At 38.6% G+C, this 20,572-nt stretch overlaps 1 protein-coding gene across 14 annotated transcripts in view; it reads right to left on the bottom strand.

Annotated features, from left to right (window-relative positions):
* The window catches only part of PHLDB2 (pleckstrin homology like domain family B member 2), a 98,719-nt gene that overhangs the window by 26,750 nt on the left and 51,397 nt on the right, over nt 1-20,572 (bottom strand). For 3 of the 14 annotated variants that reach the window (XM_072965441.1, XM_072965430.1, XM_072965429.1), the window contains exons 6-10: nt 12,711-12,839; nt 7,025-7,180; nt 5,955-6,065; nt 2,849-2,938; nt 1,420-1,563 (exon numbers count right to left, since the gene is read on the bottom strand). In XM_072965441.1, coding sequence (XP_072821542.1) covers nt 1,420-1,563; nt 2,849-2,938; nt 5,955-6,065; nt 7,025-7,180; nt 12,711-12,839 — 630 coding nt within the window. Of the gene's footprint in view, nt 1-612; nt 799-1,419; nt 1,564-2,848; nt 2,939-5,954; nt 6,066-7,024; nt 7,181-12,710; nt 12,840-20,572 lie in introns of all 14 variants that reach the window. The other 11 variants (XM_072965450.1, XM_072965446.1, XM_072965434.1 and 8 more) reach the window with 6 other exon arrangements.

Consider the following 20,572-nt stretch of genomic DNA (forward strand, 5'->3'; position numbering starts at 1 on the left):
TATTTACTTCAAAATGTTAAAACAGTTAAAAACCTGTTATTCTCTGGACCACATGCCCTGCTTGTGGTCGGACCCTGGACAAGCTACTTACCAACGCTGAGCCTCACTCAGTTCCCTAAACATCAATATGGAGATATTTCATACATCACGGGATTGTTGGAAGGAAGAAATGAGACACTGGCAAAATGTTTTGCAAATTTTGACTCGTAGCAGAGGAATGCTGTCTATTACTATGGCTTCAATAATGTATAAGGAAAATATTTTGTGTTGATACAGCAACTTTTTACACTGTGGACATTATGGAAATAATTATTATTTTGAAGAATACCCGAGGCAAGTTGCAATATTTTGGTTGAATGGGATCTGAAGCATGAGGATGTGAAGCTAGATCAAACATGCCAAACGCCAGGAGGGGACAATCAAAGTCTCAAACTTTCTAACAATCCCCACACTCTTAGGACATAATAAAAAATGTCCTTAGAAAAAAAAAAAAGGAGTATGCACCTTGTTTTTTTAAAAACTACCTTTGGAAAAGTTGAAGAAGAGATTTCCCATAAGTAACTCTGTTGTGGAGATAACATTCCCACACTCTGACCGCCAGCTCCTAATTACCTGCTGCTCCTGCTGCTGCTGCCTCCTGTGTTTCTTAGCTGGTAGAGGAGGAGGTGTGTCATTTAAAGGGGAAGGATCGACAGATGTAGCCACGACTTCAGGCCAAGAGGCTGATGGAGGTTGAGTGATAGGATGAGGAGAAAGGGTGGAAGGAAACATAAATCCAGAACAGACAGGTGATCTTTGCTTTATAGGAGAAAGAAAAAGTATATATGTGTCCATATGAAATGAAAGATTAAGATAAAGAAATGAAATTGATAATATGATTGTTCTGTTTTCTTAAATGTTACCCACGAAGTCATAAATGATGGGCAGTATCTTTCAATTTAGCCTCTTGTTAAAATCCTACACTGTGAGCAACTTGAATCAGTACGAGGTGTTTTAATTTACTATCAACTGCCCCTGCCCACATGTTTTAAGGCAGCATAGCATTAAACAAACAAACAAAAAATCCATACTGCAAAACAAAACAGAAGATAAGATCAAACTGGAAAGGTGATTCAAACCAACAATTTTAGAAAGGCTTTGCGGTCTAAGAAAACTAGGTTGGGCTAAAGTGCTAATATGTAGTTTCTTTTCTGAGCTTACTTCTCCTGGTGCTGCACACTCTGTACCAAGTTTCCTGGTTTCCAGGATCATTGGTAGAGCACTACCCCCGAATTGGTCTGTTTCTCAAACTCAGCATCACCCTGGCCCTCTGGTCAACCAGACATGTCCTTGTCTCCCACACCCTCGTTTTCAGGTAACCGTGGGTTAATTTCTGACATGAGAAAAGCAGTGAACAAATGAAATGGCATGCCAACACACCTCTTTATTTTGTGGCTGGCTGACCAGCACAGCTGTGGTAGGCCCAGTGGCAACAGCGTCAGCGTCAGCAGGGAACTGAGTGGAAGGAGAGAGATTCGTGGAATTGCCACATGGCTCATTAATTTCATTTACAATGATATAGCCCTAAAAGGAGGAATGCAGAAGTTAAACACAAGGAAAGCAAGAGCTGAGGCATGCGAGAGTATTAATGGTCCCAGTACAATGGAGTTAGCTCAGAGCGGCACAGCCTGGTCTCTGTGGTATTATCAAATGTTTCATTAAGGCAATCATGAGCAATTAAAATGGATTTATGGTGCTTAATCTTGAAAATGACATTTCAAACACTAAAAGTAAAATTTCAGGTGAAATCAAAATGACTCTATTGTAAATAGCTTTGATTTAAAAATATCCATCAGTATCAGCATTCATTCCGTTGACTGAATAAGGTTGTTACTACACAGCATTTACAACAATCGCAGGCAAAATAAATCCAAGATATAAAATCGACAATGCAATCACTCTCTAATTCAAGAGGCTTTTCCACAAATCTTTATTCCTAGATTCTCCCCTCTACTGCTCCCTGACAAATCAGAGAGTGAAGAAATGTACACTACTGGTTCTTGGGTTTTGCACTAAGATATTTATAAAGCATGAATTTATTTGCCATGGAATCTAGCTTTTAGGCATCTCAACAAAATGAAAATTAAAAGGCCACTGTCCTCTTGTGAGTATTTCTACATCCAGCTAATTCTCTTCATCTCTCTTCATTTGTTTGAATCCAGGCCACCAGCATCTCTGGCCTATACTATCTCCATCACCGCCATACTGGTTTCCCGGCATCTCCTTCTTAAAATCCACAGAGCAGCCCAGAGTGATATTTAACAAATGGACCTCAGATAATGTCACCTTCCTGCTTAAAACCACTCAGTAGCTTCCCATCTACATAAAATAAACCATATTTCTTTAACATGACTCGCAAGACCCGGCCCCTGCCCACCTCGCTAACATAACCTTATTCCACCACAGTCCATTCACAACCACTCTTTATTTACTGAATCTGCCGGATCTGTGGTCTAAATAATGGAAAGAAACTATGAAACCTATGAAACCGAACAGTCTAATAAAGCTTTTGCAGAAATATTTCACGAAGTACTTCTGAGGCACACATTAGTTACAACTATTATGTGATGAGCATTTACTTCACTTACCTACACACACACACACACACAGTGTATCTGCATTAGACACAAAGATAATCCCTGAGATCCTCAAAGCATAAATAATGAAAGGCAGGAAGACCATCAAAGCACTGAGTGCTTTCATAAGTCATTTCTGTTAGTGTTTTTCCTAGTCAGTGAATCACATAAAACTGAGGTGCATCTCCTGACTTCTAAGGTGGTACAAGTGGACATATAAAATCATAGCTTACCTCTTTCAGAGTACTGGGGTTGACAGGAAACCCTTTCCCCCCTGAAAGGCTGGAGTACTTCTTTTCCAAAGTACAAAGATTTTCCTTTTCCTGAAGGAACACAAAACCTATTAAGCTGAGTCAACCTTGCATTTCCCTGACGACTACTGACTAAATATTTTACCATGTGACTTACTGACCCTTCACATATCTTCTTTTGTGAAGTGTTTGTATTCAAGTCTTTTGTCTGATTTTTAAAAAATTTATTTATTGGTTGTTTATCTATTATTATTCATTTGTAGTCGTTTCTCATATATTCTGGATACAAGTCCTTTGTCATTTCCTCTTTAAGAAATCCTTGCTTACCCCAAGGCCAAGAAGATGCACTTGCACACTATATTTTTTAGAAAATTTATCATTTTAATTTTTATGTTTAGATCCAAAATCTGTCTTGAATTAATTTATATGTGTGGTGTGAGGATGAACGGTGTTGAGGTTCACTTTTTTCCATGTTTACCCACTTGATCCAGCACCAAGTGTTGGACTTTCCTTTCCCTATTGGATTATCTTGGAGCCTCTGTCAAAAATCAGTAAACAGTACATGTAGGGGTCTCTTTCTGGACTCTGTTCATTTCCTCTGATCTATATGTCTATTTGTACACCAGCACCACACCATCTTAAACACTACAACTTTAGAGTAAAACTTGAAGTCAAATAGTATAAATCCTGCAACTTTATTCTTCTTGCTCAAATTTGTTTTGGCTGTTTGATGCCTTTTACATTTTCACGTACAGTCTATTCTCATTATTTGCAGTAGCCATGTTGCCACGAACACTGAACTAGTGAATCCTGAACCACTGTTTCAAGGGGAAATACAGGGCTGGGTTCCTGTGGGCTTATAGTCACAGTATTTTCATCAATTGAGCAACACATAACTTTGTTTTATGTGTGTTTCTGTTTAAAGACATCTTATTAACATAAAGTTGGTTCATTAACATTCAACTCATAGCCAACAGCACTATAATTCAAGCCTGAATGAAGCTTTTCTAACACCTGTATATTCTCCATAAGGCACATCAGGCCTTCCTGCTCTTAGGAACACCAGACAGTACTTTTGTAGAAGGCTTGTGAGCCATTTTAAATAGCAAAATCACTAACAAAAAACACAAAAAATGTGAAAACATGGCACTAAACCATCCACAAACAGAACACTTGTTTACAGAGCATTGCCCTGTTCAGCCTAAGCTGGTAACATGCATGTCCATCAAGTGACTCAAAATATTCACTGCTCTGTGCATGTCCATCAGTGACTGCATGACAAGTATTAACCTTATTTTAAGGTTACAAATAAACTTTAGTGAACAGGTGGACTCACAAATATGGACTCCACGAATAATGAAGAATGACTGTAAATTTCAGCGTCAGCTTGTCAATTTCTTCAAAAACGTCTATTAGGATTTTTACTGGAATAGAGATCATCTGTAGGTCAACTTGTGGTAATAAAAATCTTAAGACTTACGAACCACAATTTTTACAGCAGAATCATATTTTATATATTTTAATGAGGACATAGTATTCCTATTGTGTTCACCTATTTAAAAAAATTCATCATTGGAGACTTTTTCCCTTTTTACTAAATTTCAAAACCTTCTGAAATCCTGTGTTACACTATCTAATTTGAGTTGTGCCTTTGAATCTTGTGAGCAAAAGGTGATGGGGAGGCTAATGGCACCAGAGTTCACCCCCAGAGCTGAGCACAGGGCTGGAAAATACAGCTCCAATGGGAGATTTCTAGGTGCTGAAGAAGCAGGAGGAGGGGAGCTGTCAGGGGTCCCATGTGGGCTACAGAGGCACCCCAAGTGAACTCATCATTCTATATGAAGGACCAATCTCCTCTCTGTTCTCAACCCAAAAATGGCTAAGTAGTTACACTGGGAACGCTCCAACTACACTTCTAGGCGGGACCATGGGACAGCCTCATCCTTCATCCATCATTCTAGATTTGATCTTTCTCCTGCACTCCACTCTGGGCCGATCGCATATTTTCATGATCCCAAGTGTCACATTCCAGGTATTGATCGTGGGTAAGGCTCAGTCCTGAGACTAGCCCCATCAATTTTAATTTTTGTTGTCTTACTCCTGAAATTAGACCAGGGACTACATCAGAAAATTGGGCTGCAGGTTAGGCAAAGCCACTTTAGGTGCTGGACAGAAGGGGACATAGTCTGTTTAATGAGAATGATCTTGCCATGTACATGGGGTTTCTACTTTGCCAATTAAGCCAAGCTAAATCCAATGTGGCGTTCTCCGAGAAGACCCATATGCCGATAATTGGAGTTCAAAATTCCAGAGCAACTGAGCCAAAATGTTTGACAGCAGTAAAAAGAGCAGAATGCATTTTGCCTATTCAACAAAAAAATGAGGTTTTTTAAAGAAGAAAATCAGAAGACAAACAGATTTTCCATAGTTTAGATTTTCACATTATGGAAGAAGAATGAAGAAAACATCTTTGCTTATTTTCTGGATTATAGTTAACCATTCACAGAGCATCAGCTTATTAATGCTCTTACTCATTATTATTTGGAGGATTAAATAAAAATGTATATAGACAATCCTTCCTTAAATTAGAGCTCACTATTCTTTTTTTTTTAACATTTTTTATTGATTTATAATCATTTTACAATGTTGTGTCAAATTCGAGTGTTCAGCACAATTTTTCAGTCATTCATGGACATATACACACTCATTGTCACATTTTTTTCTCTGTGATTTATCATAACATTTTGTGTATATTTCCCTGTGCTATACAGTGTAATCTTGTTTATCTATTCTACAATTTTGAAATCCCAGTCTATCCCTTCCCACCCTCTACCCCCCTGGTAACCACAAGTCTGTATTCTCTGTCCATGAGTCTTTAGATTCCACATATGAGCGATCTCATATGGTATTTTTCTTTCTCTTTCTGGCTTACTTCACTTAGAATGACATTCTCTAGGAGCATCCATGTTGCTGCAAATGGCTAGAGCTCACTATTCTTTATTAAACGGCACTTGCCTTGATGGAGGCAACTTTCCCTGAGTTGGAGCCCATGTGTCACTGCAACCAGCACCGAAAAGGGAATACTTACCCTCTGCAGCATCATTAGCAGATTATTCTTTTCTTTCACAAAATGATCTTGTTCTCTCTGAGCCTGCTGGACAATGTGATTGGCTTGCTTTTTCAATGCAGAAATTTTTTCCTGGAGGAAAAAAGATGGCCATAGAAAGATGTACATTAGACATGCAAAGTTTTGTCAGACTGCCCTAGAAAAGGGAGGAAAAGTGTTTACAACTAGAAGAGCAGTGATCACATTTCCCTGATGGTGGCTAGGCAGTGATTACTACCCAGAGACAGTGAGGCAGTTTCTTTGAACTGCCAAGTTCAAGGCTTTTCTCTACCTAAGGTTAAGTGATTTAAAATCTATTTCAAGAACCCAGAAGTCAACAGGAAGTCTAGTTTTAGAATATAAATGAATTTTTGACATCATCTTGGGAGATGCCTCATGGGAAAAAAAACAATGGAATTTCTTATTTAAACTGAAAGTTAAAGTCACTTTCTCCATCTTCGTTTCCCTAGTTTTATCAGTTGAGTACAGAGCACTGGGGTGTGATTCTAAATTCTGGAACAAGAGCTGAATTTTGGGCTGGGTATCTAGGTGCTAAGGGTTGGGTGGAAGCAGTAATCTGCACGGCATTCCACGAGGCTATTTCTAGTAGTAACCAACTATCGGCAGGCTTTGAGAACTACTGAGCAACGGAAACAGAGACATTCCAAAACAGACTGCGCATAGAATTATTCTAAGTTTAGTTACCATGACTGCAAAGGTAAGTAATTTAAAACATATATCTAGATTTCCAATTTTCTCTACCTTGGTTTTCACATAAAAGAAAAAATTAGGTATTATTCATAAGTGCATCTACAGCATTAAGTAACAGTGACTGTAACACGTCTCAGTTTACCTAGTTTGCAGAACCACTCACACAGATGGCAGGCTCCGTAAGCTGCCAAATGTGGCATGTGATCAAACACACAAAGGTATTCAGGTAAAACAGATAACAGACAGAAGGACACACACTATCACTATATAAACAATCGTTATTGTCACGTAGTGAGGGGTGTAGCTTGACTTTGTCGTTGAAAGACACCTGGCAAAAGTACCTTTCTAGTAACAATGTTCCGCTGATACTCAGCCACTTCACGCAGGAGCTGTTGGGTCAGGTTCTCCTTTTCCTCATCTAGACGGCTCTCGCGCTCAAGCTGCTGGAATTCCAGGTCTTCAAAGTGTTTGCTTTCGACATCCAACAGATCGGCATCCTTTGGAGAAAAGGGAATGAAAACAAGACACGCCAGAATGGCTGCAGCCTTCTTAATGTGAAGAAAAAATTATTAAAAGCAAAAAGTCCCAAAGTATCTTTCCAGTTACAACACTGACCAGGGTTAGAACATGATAATCCTCCCTTTGTAGTTAAACCCAAAGCAGTGACTTAGAATGAAATAAGGGACTGGGGTGGTGGGGGTTGGGGGGAACAACATTCATTTCACTGTTGGTTTTAGTTCGTTCTTTGGATGTCGGAATTCCTGCTTTAAATCTACCAGGTGGCTTTAAAATGGATTAAGAAGTATAAAATATTATAAGACCAAGGGTGTGACATAGTCTCTTGAATAAGTTTCTACTTTCCACAATTTTTCAAATGAAATGAGACTTTAGTATAGAGATTAAATTCAAGATTCCAAAGTTGTTGACTATTTAAAAAAAAAAGGTTCAAAAGGTGGCATACGTAACAGCTCAGAGGTCTCTGAGAGGGAGACATGTACCCCAAATGGCATACAACACAATCCACTGGGATGTGAGGGAGAAATATTAGATCTTCTTTATATTTATTTTTAGTTATTCTCTTCTTTTACAATTTCTCAATAAATGTTCTCTAATGTACATACAAGTAGAGTAGTATATGTACATTACTTAAAAATGAATATATACTTTTGAGTTGGTATGCAACATGTATTAGTTATAATATAATATGATCTATGTGTGTGTATATATATATATATATATATATATAGGCATGCATGCTCAAATAATTCTATTGAAGGGAAAAGTCATCAAAAACATTTGAAGATTGGAGTTCTTAAACTGGGCTTCCATGAATCCCTTAAAATTGTTGACCCATCTATTTACTAGAAAGAGTAGAACCACAGTGTTCATCAGGCACAAAAAGTGACTCAAAAGGTTAAGCCCTGCTATTTGAGGAACAATCTTCAGGACACTTAAGAACAAACAGAAATCATGAAAGTCAGATGGTCGACAATAGGTCTTCTCCAGCCCATGAGATATCTGAAGGCAGGAATGAATCTGTATCTGTGCAGAGTGGTGCATGTTGCATAAATTATTCTCCAATCTACTTAAAAAATAAAAAACACCTCCTTATTTTGGGAGCTTTTTTCAGAGCTATAAATGAGGTATGTATAGAAGATTTTTTAAAAAATCTAACTTGTAAATAATTGATGACCAAAAAGAAAAAGGCAGCTGGGCTATATGGCTCTCAGCTCTACGAAGGTAAAAGTGTCAGGGAATTTTTTTTTCAATCAACACATTAAATAAATGGATAAAGAAATACATGATAAATTGGATCTAAATAAGTGGGTAAAGAAATAATGATAAATTAGAGCTCTATCTTTAAACACATCACTCCCTCCCCTAGTTTTTCATGTAAGTGATACAGTGAGTCTTTTAATCAAATGGAATATAGTTCTGTCTTCTGGAATGAATTTTATTCTGGGGATGATTCACAGGACTATTGGCTACCATGAAATTACAACCAACACTATAGCAACAAGATTATTATGTCAATACAGTGGATTCTCAAGCTTAAGAAAATTTGAAAAACATATTTAGCATTTCTTAACACTTCTTTACATTTTAATTAGCCAAACGGAAAGTGGTCTTGGTTTGAAGTCACTGGGTGACATTTCAAGTTTATCAGATATTTCATGCTTATAACTCTAGTGTTATGTCTTGAAACAAAATATCTGTAGTCTTAAAACATCAGATATATTCATTCACAAAGGCCTCCGTACTCAAGTTTTTCAGGTCTTTCAATTTAGCTTGGTTTGTGGCTAAAGGTTATTAAGCTAAAAATTTTAATAAGCATTTTTTTTTTTTTTTTTTTAGTTTATAAAGAACCTTCAGCCAAAGTGGGCATGTGGCTCACAATATATACACCATGCTAGTCAGTCACTTACTCTACATCTGGGTGATATGCAACATGTGTTACTTTAACCACATGAAGGTCACAAGAGTCACTAAATTATTTGTAGTAAATATTTAAACCACTGCATGAAAATAATAACACACTAGGCAGGAAAGTTGAAAATTAAAGCTAAACTCAGCACTCAGATTCTTCTGGTGTAATCATCTGATCAAGTTATCTAAACCATTAAAACATGTGCATATAAACTTACACTGTGAAAGAAAAAGGAAGGGAAAAGACTTTTACAAGACTTTAGATAAGAACAAGAATTCAAGAGATGGAATTTGGGGACAGGAGTAGTTTAATTGAGCATGGAATAATATATACAGGAAGCTCAAAGTCAAGTATATGACTAGTTGAATAAAAATTTTAATTAAACTTCTCCACTAAAAGAACATTACAAATCTCTAGTGGCTGGTAAGTTCAAAGGCCAGGCGTGAAAAGAAATAAAACAGCTGCACTAAAGGAAATTCAACAGAAGTCCTTTTCTTTTTCCAATAACTTTTTTGATAATGTATACGGCAGGAGTTCAATGCCCAGTTTTATGTTTTCTTTGCCTGGTAGAGGGATAGAAGAGATGTGGTATGGCCAGGAAACCTGATTACCAGTAATAATCTCACGACAGCTCAAGGCCAACTTCGAAAGCAAATTTAAACGGGGCTTAGGGCTTGTTACTGTTTCTCCATCTTATGCATTACATCAAACACTTCACTTGCATACTTTTGGAATTTGGAAAAATACAATGGAAATCATCAAGTACAACCTTCTCATTGTATACATGAGGATGCTGAGGGCCATAGAGGTTGAATGACTTGTCGATTAAAAACAAACTAATTGTAGAGCCAGTAAGAAAAAAAAAGTCTCCTGTGCCTATTGGCCATTTGTATGTCTTCATTGGAGAATTGCTTGTTTAGGTCTTCTGCCCATTTTTGGATTGGGTTATTTGTTTTTTTCTTATTAAGTTGTATGAGCTGTTTATATATTCTGGAAATTAAGCCCTTGTCATTCTCATATTTTGCTAATATTTCTCCCATTCTGTAGGTTGTCTTTTTGTTTTGCTTATGGTTTCCTCTGCTGTGCAAAAGCTTATAAGTTTAATTAGATCCCATTTGTTTATTTTTGCATTTTTTTATACTGAACAAAATTTTTAAAAAATCAGGAAACCAAAATCAACCATTCAGCTGAATAAATATCAAAACACAAAAAACTATCCTAGCCAGGAGCCTCCTAGCAAATGAAAGGCTCATTTATCTCTAGTTTTTTTTTTTTTTCCTCCCCCACACTTCTTGTATTCCAGAGAATGATTCGGTTGGTGAGCTCACTATCAACTACATTAAGCCACAGGCCATGAAATCAACATCAGATGAAAACTGTATTCTGCCTACAGAACAATGATTCAGGGGTAAGAAGCCCAGTCATAAATCCATAGTGTAATAGGCACAAAATCATTCTACAATTTCAGCTTAAGTATTTGGGACAACATACAGTGAAAGAAAATTATTTCCTTCCTATTCATCTATTTTCTGTTTTGTCTAACTTGCCACCTAATGAAGTTAGCTGTAATAAAATCAACTTTATTGAATCTTGCTTACATGCCTTGGGGAAAGCTTTGTAATGGAGTGCTATTCTGGAGAGTTTGAAGTCCTAAGGGAAATGGGTTGTGATAACACAGGAAGTTCCTAGTATGAATGGACTTCTCATGAAATAAATGAACTTTTTACTGATTAAGACAAGGGACTGGTGAAGAGTTATTTTGGTCATCATCCATCTCTGGAAAACAAGAATTAGTAGCTCTCTTAATATCAGATGAACAGAAGCTGCCACAAGCCATTTTTCTCTTCTAAGAAAAGGGTTTTATGATAAGAATTTTGCACTCTGCTTGGAAAGGAAGAGGAAAGAGTCTTTGCCTTCAATTAGTGGAACAGGCTGTCTGCAACATTTCCTTTCCTCATTTGTAGTCAAAATCCTTGGAATGTATACAAATTTACAAGTTTTTCTAACAGAATCTAGATTAAGCAAACAGTAATTATTTATATCAGCCTGACTTCAGGTTATTAATAGAATCTACCAAATTTTTTTGAAGCAGTATTTGTAAATAATAGTAGCAATAACTGGGTAACTAAAGGAAGGCAGAACAAAGTACATAATCACGGTTCTGACCCCAAATAAAGTATTATGGTGACTGCGTAAAATCTTCAGTAATAAAGAAAGCTGGAAAAGAGTAAACAAATACAAAAATGTTTCCCAATCTCTTTTGTGAACTGGCATAAATGCACAAAAAAGTACAAACTAAAAATAATTTTACAAATACTATTCTTTTCCCAATCATTTTTATCACAAGATTTCCAGAGAACTGTGACACTGAGGGTCAGGAAATTTGATGATCTTACAGCAAATTGAGTTGTAATATAATGAGTAAAGGGGAAGAAACATTTTTGAAGCTTTGATTCAATACTGTAAAAACTACAGATATTCAAACTGTTATGCTGTAGTTTAACCTGTCTGTACTGGGTACTTTTTATGAAGGTGATTTCAACCTGTGTAATACACTGAAAAGTTTCACCTGTAATTTTTCATAACCTAGTGACACTCAGAGGTTGCAAACATTTTTGTATGCAAGGACATCATACACATTTTCAAGGCTGTGCTCTTTTAACTGATCTTGTCCAAGCTGCCCATTTCCAAGAAGGTACAGGCGTAGTAACATGAATGAACTAGTCTTCTTTGCTACTCACACGGAATCGTAAACTGTTAGTCACTTAGTACTAATCACGTGACTCCTCTAGAGGTCCCAGACTGTTAATGACTGTCTCCCCAGAGTCACGTCTATTTGGGCCGCTGTTTAGAGCAAAGAACTCAGCTGTCAAGAGGCTATGAAATATTAAGTGGCCTTACGGGTGTTTGCAAAACTCTCCACCTAGGAAGTCTTGTTTTCAGAAGATAAGTAGCGAGGTTGTGTTCAACACGGCCAGCATAAAAGACTGAAGAATAACCTGACGAAGTTCACCTAGAATGTCTATGTGGCACTAAGGTTTAAAGAATTACAAAGCTTGTATGAGAACATGTTGAAATGCTCTGCATCTTGGGTCTTGTTTGACTACTGTGATCAAGCTAATGAGTTTAATGTTACTAAGAAAGAAAAAGAAAAACAAAATGATGAGCAGTGGTGGGGAGCAAATCAGAGAACAGAAAAATCTGTGGATGGGAGTATAAAATCAAGCTAAGAAAAATACATTTGAGGTCAAACAGTACTCACGATGCAGCAGAGAAGGCAGGGAAAGATGTCAGCTGTTTTTAAAACAGCTACAATCTTGACGGTTACGTGTCCATAATAGCTCTCTTTTGTTACAAAGAAAGACCCCAGAAATGTTTCTGCATTGTTAATGAGGTGAAGGATTCCAACAAGGAATTTTTAAACTGATTGGTACAGAATAATATATACTGTCAGCATGCAGATTTCTATTTAAAACGCATCTAATGACCAGAATTTATGCAAATTTATGCTGTGTGAAGTAGAAAGTCATAGGTAAGCGGAACTTAATTGAAAAAAATAAAAATAACAAACAACTAGCACATTCCTGTTTGCTACTGACCCTCTTCAGTTGTTGTTGTAACTGTTCCCTCATGGACTCAGGACAATTGTCCAGCTGGGTCTTCTGCTCGGAGTAAAGCTCCTGAAGCCTCTCTAGTTTTTCCCTTTCAGCATCAAGCTTTACCTTCTCCTGAATTTCAGAAATCAGAAAATAGAAGAATAGAAATTACCTTCACACCCCAAGCAGGCGTTAGCGAACATTTCCCAAGGATAACACAAATAAGCAAACACACGCAAACTCCAGACATCCTATGACTGCAGAAACATATCTTGTTAGTGACTCGGATTAGGGGGTATCAGTGGCCGTAAAGACGAGGGGCCCCAGTTTTGCGTTCTCCAAACCCGGTCCACTCATCAGGTATTGGTGACGACCCTCGTCCTTCCTTCTTCCCTTCCTTCCTGCCAGCACATTACAAAAGCAAGGGGAGCAATGGGAATGTTGGTCCATGGTCAACAAAGAACAAAAGAAATGCCAACTGAATTCCTGAGATAGCCCTGCAAAGAGTCACTTGGCAGAGAACCAGACAAAGAGAAGCAGGCATTTACCTTGAGGACTGTCAGAGTCCAGTTTGCTGAAGGCATGTGTTAAGCAAGCTTTGGAAATCATTGAAATTTTGTTCTCAGGTCAGAGGCACATTAGGTGCCCAACTGATACACGGGTCATCTGGAACAATTTTAGCTATCTGGCAAAATTCAGAGCTTAAGCAATTGGAGAATCAGAGCGTAAGGAGAGCACCTAATTCAGAGGTAAAGGTCTAGTAAAAATGAGAGACTGACAAAGCAGCACGAGGAAGATGAGCGAGACGCAGATACACCAAGAGCGTGATGTTTCCTGTGGAGACGAGGACGCCCCCTACAGTGATTGAAACATGGGGTCTGGGAGAAGGAAAGGTGAACACCCAGGAGTCAGAGATAGAAGAGAAAGGAGATGATAACACTAAATTCCTCTCAAGTCACACACTCCAAAGTGACCCTGGACGTTCTCCAAATCCTGTAATCCAACATTACACGCTCTTACAAGGCCACCTCGTACACTGAGGAACAAACTTCAGTCTGTTTAGTGCCAGTTTTCCCACCTTATGTCCCCTCTATGATACTCTGAACCCCTGAAGTCAATCTTAGACCCAACTGTCTCCCTGTGTGACATTCTCAGCCTAAACCAAAGCACTATGTGAAGCACCACCATCGTCTGACCCTCAGCAAGCAAAACACCACCTCATGACTTTCCTTATGTTCACTATTGATTTGGTAGGAATAAAACTGGCTTCTAAGCATATCACAGAGGATTTTTTTTAAAGGATGAAGCTTTGAAATAATCCCATAAATTTATACTTACTATTATTTCCTCATCCAAATGGCCATGATTTCCTGTGTAAACATATCTTTAGAGTCTTTATAAATGATGTTACGGTTTAAGTTTGAAACTACACGACATCAATACTTACATCAGTTCACTTGAGTCTCCGTTGGTGGCTTACATTTTAAAATTTCAAGGGCATTTTAGAAATGTCTATTTTGCTGCAGACATGCCTTTTTACTCTCAAAATGATTAAACCCAAAAGTCATGAAACTGAGAATCCTACTTCACCTATCCATCGAAAAGTGATTCTACAACCTAAACGCTAGCAGGCCGCAGAGAAAGCCGCCTCAGTCTTCAGTGGGCAGGGTGCTCCCTGTGCTCAGCTGCTGCGTAGGAGGGAGAGAAGTGACGCGTCACTCACACAATGAAGGATTCTCTGTGTTACCGCACAGGAAAACTGAAGCTACTGGGGCCGGCTAGATTGTCTTTAGCTTCAGAATTAATACTTTTTTTCCCCTTTAATAAAGCCAGCAGTACAGAATACCTGTTTTCTGTTGGCTAAGAAGCATGGTAGTGCCGTTGTGTGCAGATCAAAGACTGCCCTACTACAGAGCAGAAGAATTTTATCCCCAAAGAGTTCTATTTCTATATCGTCGGATTTTGCAGCCATTCTCATTCCAAACAGAAATTTAAACAAAGAAGAAGACTATTCATTCCAATTACACAGCAAATGTGCAAAGCCCTAAAATGTAAAGTTATCTTTGACAGAAAATACTGAAACGGTATTTAATAAGGTAGAAAGGCACTGGCCTAAAACACGGGTCTCCAATCTGAAGAAATAACCAAACTATTCCTCTGATGTTGCAATTTTTTAATTGCTAATAACAAGCGCAAATAAACAGCTGATAAAATATACCTTATGTTTACATATTGCCTTCCTTCTGAGGTGCTCAAGACGTTTCGCAATTCCAGACAAGGGGGCGGTTAGAAGAATTACGCAAGCAGGCACCATCAGAACCTTCTGCAGCTTCCCCGTGGTTTATCTGTAACGCTGTGACCACTACCTGGGTCTCAGGGCAAAAGCTCAGTGGGGCCAAGGCGAGGGCAAAGGAAGTAAAGGGAAGGATGAAAGAAGCACTGGTGGCAGATGGGCTGGCCATAAATCACAGGGGACCACAGGGGTGATATCACTCCCAGAAGAGCCAAAAGCAGACCAACTCTGAGCCAGAATGAAATCAATATACCTTTCTTCTATTTACTGCCCAGGAAGTTTTCAAAGGAAAACTAGCTTTAGGCAGGCAGTTAATTAGAGCTGAAAGTATCACCTTCTACAGAGAGTTGGACAAGTTAGATGGCTTTCCAGGGTTCAGGGATTCTAATTCCTTACAAGTAAAATATTAACACCAGGTGTTATTCTCTTCCCCTAGAATTAAATTGGGAAAGTCACCTATTCTAACTACAATAGGCACAGTGATATTTTCCAAACATCAGAATGGGACATTTTTTTCCTTAGGATTCATAAATCTCTTTTCAGGAAACAAATGAATTAAAAGACATTTTTAATATATTTAACAAATTGAATTTCGTTGGAAAAAATAGTATTATAAGGAACTGGACCACTCCAGGAAGATCCAGATGTACAGGGGGGCGTTTATAAAACAAAGACCAGAACCTGACTTCCCTCAGACGTGGCTGCCTCCAGCCTCCTCAAATTGATTTGTCCTCTCTTGATATACTGGGAAGATCCAGCTGGTTCCCAAATTCATTGCCAGATTCTGCCTATTTTGCATATATAAGACTGAAATTCCTAAGTGTGTAGAGGGCCAAAGCTAAATTATTCACTAGCAAACGAAAGTGGAAAGCAGTATATAAAATCTGGCCTACATCTGCTTCCACAGTATGCTTTTCATTCACTCAATCAATCAATCTTTAAAAGAGGACTAGAGACAGAGAAAAGAGGTAACTTGATCCCTGTCCTCATGGGGTACAGTCTGTTTAGCTCTCTGCTGCTCAGCCCTGACCGCACCTTAGAATGAGCTGGCTGAGCTTTTAAATGTACCATTTCCCAGGCTTCCATTTAGAAATCCAGGGGTGTAAGGCTAGGGAACAAGCACTTTAAAAATCCTTCCAGGTTTTCTCATATGTAACCAGGTTAAAAAAAAAAAAAACCCAGTGATTTAGCCACCTAGGATGATGTGCAAGGCAAAGTAAAATTAACTATAATTTGACTTTGCTAATGAAGACACAGGACCATTAATTTAGGATCTATCAAAACTTGTTCCGAAAACATGTGGCCTTAGCACCTTTCCTTCGTAGTATAAAGGTCCTCTCTTAGAAGTAGCACCTCAGTTGTAAAATTTTTACATTCAGAATAAATGCCTCAAGTAAACAAACAAAAAAAGAACTGTGAGATTCCAATATCCAATATGCATTCAGAGAGGAACACGCATCTCAAGTTCAGATGTAAAATGACTCTTTTCTAATCATGTAAGTCATCAAGGGTGGTTATAAACTTACCCTAAATAATCTGAATGCGTACACAAGAATTGCCAATAATCTTGAATGAATTTGATAACCTAAGGCTTATCATAGGACAACTTACTTTGCTAGATCTATGGTTAGAGACAATAACAAATATTCTCTAAGTTCTCTTCTTGAATAAAGGAATTGAAATTTAACTTGGTGGATCTATTTGAATTCCACTGCTAGACAGGAAATTTTTGAATACCAATAAAAATACTTTGACCATATCCAACTAATACTTAATAAGCAGATGGTTCAATGTTGCCCTGAAAAGATGCCTTTATGACTTGTAAAGTTGCCAGATAAATTAAACACCCAGTTAAATTTGAATTTAAGATGAACAACAAATGATTTTTTAAATATAAGTATGTCCCAGATAATAGATGGGGCATAATTACACCAAAAATTATTCTCTTTATTTGAAATTTAATTTCTACCAGCATCTATGTATTTTTCCCTAAATCTGGCAGCTCTATTAGCTTGACAAAGATTTTCTTAAAAATTAAGATCCATCTTTGTAATTTCCAAACTGTTTAGCACAGAAACCAGAACACACAGCTCAGGCCATGTTTAATGAAACACTGGATCAAGACTGGAATTGATGCAGTCATGTGCTACAATTCATAGCACCTAAGCCATCATTTCTAAGGTCAGCCCATCCACAGTCCTCTCCATACAACCTGAGAATCCCTTTCCTTTCAGTTCCTAAGCCCCGTAGGATAGTTTGGGAGGCAGGCATCCTCAGAGGTTCAAGATTGGGCAATTGTTTTAAAGCCAAAATCACTTTCTTGAAATTCTTAAGACCAGATATGTCCTGTTTCAGAATAGTCTGCATTTGATAGAGGTAACACAGTTCATGCAGCATACACTGTCAGGCATTTCAAGGTCTGGGGCAGTTCCCTGTGACCAAACATGCTTCTATTTCTGCAGCTATTTATGAATATTCACGCCAAGTGTGAATATCACTCCAAGTCAAGTTTTGCAAACAATTAAGTTTTGGCGCCACTCTTACAAAAAATTTTTTTCCCCACGAAACTTTTCAGAATTGCAGAGGGAAGATTATGGACCTGTGTCCACAGACGGAGATTGTTGAGAACTCATTCTCTGCCTGCCTCTAAAGAAGCACATTCTTGTATTTCTTTCCTGGGATATTTTTTCCTTTGGCTTTGACATTTTAACTACATAATTGATGGACACCTAGTGTAGAAAACATTGGAAAATCAGAACACTAAGGCTTTATGCAATCAAACAACCAACCACCAGAAAAAATAACCGTAATCTGGAATTCTGTTGATTTAATCCCTAAATCCCAGGATATATTTCCACTTCCTCTAATCAGGGGAGCTAACTTTGAAATGTAAGAAAGAGGCACGGGAAGGGATGGGTCCCTTCTAAACACTGCCTGTGACTTGGCAAATGCTCTGCACTCAAAAGGCATTAACACTTTGCTGAGGAATTCTGGGCAGACTCTCTGTCTTCCCCTGGCTCTGAAGGAAGGATGAGGAGGAAGTAACAGGTACTTTGGCAAGATAATAATGGAGAATACAATTGAACCATTTAAGATACAAGTATATACGCTTATATAGAAAAATAAGTCAACTAATTCAAGATTTCACTCAGGAACATGCTTCATGGCACAGAGTGACTTAAGCTTCAGTTCACATATTTAAGTGTGTTTAGCTATAAAAATATGCAGGCCAGGATAACTACAAAATATCACAGTCTGTCTGGGTGAGGGCAGATTCTTAAACAAAAGGATAGTTTGAGCTGTATGATTACCATCTGGGTAATGGAAAGACTCTTCAACAAGACTCTGGAAGCAGAGACTTTCCTTAGCCATTTTATTTAATTTCAGTACAACTAACTTTTGATTGTTGGATGTTAAGGAGCAGAGATGAGACAGATAATTTAAAAACACAAGAGAAACTGAAAAACTATTCTTGGTTTTGAATTTTTAATACAGTCAGAAATAGACAAAGACAGAAGTTAAACTTGCATAAACAAATACAGAAATACATCCATACTTCTCAGCAGTTGCCCCAAATCGGGCTTTGCCTTGAGGGGGAAGTGAAGGGGACGAGAAGCCACTTTTGTCCAAACTGAGCTTCTGGTGGCTTCCCCACTCCCAGTCACCAAGCCCATCAAACCAAAACAGTTTACCAGCGCAGAGATTAACAAATCTCTCTCCCTTCCCTTGCCCTAAGAAAACATTGTGGCTTTTTGCTTAGTGCTTCATCAAATAAACATCTCTCTCTGGGTTTATGTTTAATTCAGTTACTTGTATTTGTTCAGGGTTCATCCAAGTTCGTAGAGACTCTATTTGTGATGTGGCTACTGTCTGAGAACACAGCAGGCAGGTGTCTCAGAGGCACATGGAAACAGGTACACTGATGCTCTTAACAGTGGTACCCGTAAGGGCAGTGAAAGGTCAGCCCAGGGAACTGCTGCAAAATTGTTCAATATTTATAATTGAATACATTATCTATATGTTGTGTTGAATACATCATCTATATGTTGTATACATAACTATGTCTATAGTTTATGTTTTATATGGTAACATGTAATAAATAGTAGTCATCTACGACATACATTAATCTACACTAAATATGTAAAATGGGATGATAGTTCCCAAATCAGCTGAAAGAAATAATGTTGAAGACTGGTCTCAAGAGCCAAAAAATTGAGGTCAATAGTTTCACACCAGGATCTGACCTCTGAGATGTTACTAAACTTTCTTCCTATGGCTCCAGGCCTTGTCTCCCAAAAACCAGGGTCCAGCTTACAGGATGTGCTATCGACGTCTGAACTGGAGCTTGCCCAACAGGGATATCTTTTCAGGTGTTGGTTTTCTCATTCCACAGTTTATATCTGACAGCAGCAACAGGTGCATGGAAGAGGAAAGAGATCCAAAAGGGCAAAAGCCACTTCCTTCTCTGTCTTACGCTTTGCACGTTGGGCAGCGTGATTCAAGTGCCCGGGCATGAATGCTTGTGTGGACCATCCCAGCTGTCCTGAACCTTGGCTGCACGTAGCTCTCGGGCAGGTGTTTGGCTCAGTGTTTCTGTTCGGGCCCAGACTGGACTCGCTGTTAGCAAGAGATCCAAGGACAATATTCCCACTGAATACTGGGCAGTGTTCTGGCACCTACCATGAGCTGGATAAACAGTGGATACAGTGGACAACAGTGCCTGCCTCTACTGCACAAGATAGAGAGGGAAACAGATACCCAACAAGCCCAAAACAAATATAAAGAGTAAAATGTGGTTTTCAAAAGGACTCAAAAAACAACAGGGAGAATATAATCTGAGCTGGAAGGGGCTGGTAGGGTATTTCTGAAAACTAACACTGAACACAAGCCCTGAAAAACGGAACCAACAAGGCATAGAATTCCAGGCAGGGGATGCTGGTCTGCAAGTGGTCTCGGCATGCAGGACAGTAGGATGAACCTTTAAACAAGCAAAGAGAAGGCCACCAGGGGAGTGAGAGGGGAGAGTGGTGACAGAAAGGCTCATGGCAGGGAAGGAATTTAGATTTATATAAAATACAGGGGAACACAAACCAGGGTGATATGACCTAATTTATATTTTAAAAAAGCCACTTTGGCTGCTGTGAAAAGAACAGACTGAAGGGAAGCAAATGAAATGGAACTCAAGGGAGACTTTGATGATGTAGAAGAGAATGCTGTGAGGCGGGGTGCAGAGAAGATGACATTACTGAGAAATATCTTTGTAATCAATTAGAAGTGGGAATGCTGGAGAAAGAAGTGTCAAGATCTACTTCCAGGTTTCTCTTTGGACGCAGAGGTGGACAGAGATGCCATTTCCTGGTAGAAAAACAGAGGAAGAACAGGACGGGAGGCAGGTGGGTGTGTGCAAGGCAAGGGGGAAGGTGAGACTAAGAGAGAATTTCGGAGAGTTGAGTTGGACACACCAGTGAAATATCTCAGTGGAGATGTCAGGTAGGCAACAGGATCTGAGTCAGACGTCCAGAAAAGGGTTGTGGGCTAAAGACGTACATTCGCACAGTCACCAGCACGTGCA

The sequence above is a fragment of the Vicugna pacos genome, chromosome 1, assembly GCF_048564905.1.
Source record: "Vicugna pacos chromosome 1, VicPac4, whole genome shotgun sequence".
NCBI classification, from domain to species: domain Eukaryota; kingdom Metazoa; phylum Chordata; class Mammalia; order Artiodactyla; family Camelidae; genus Vicugna; species Vicugna pacos.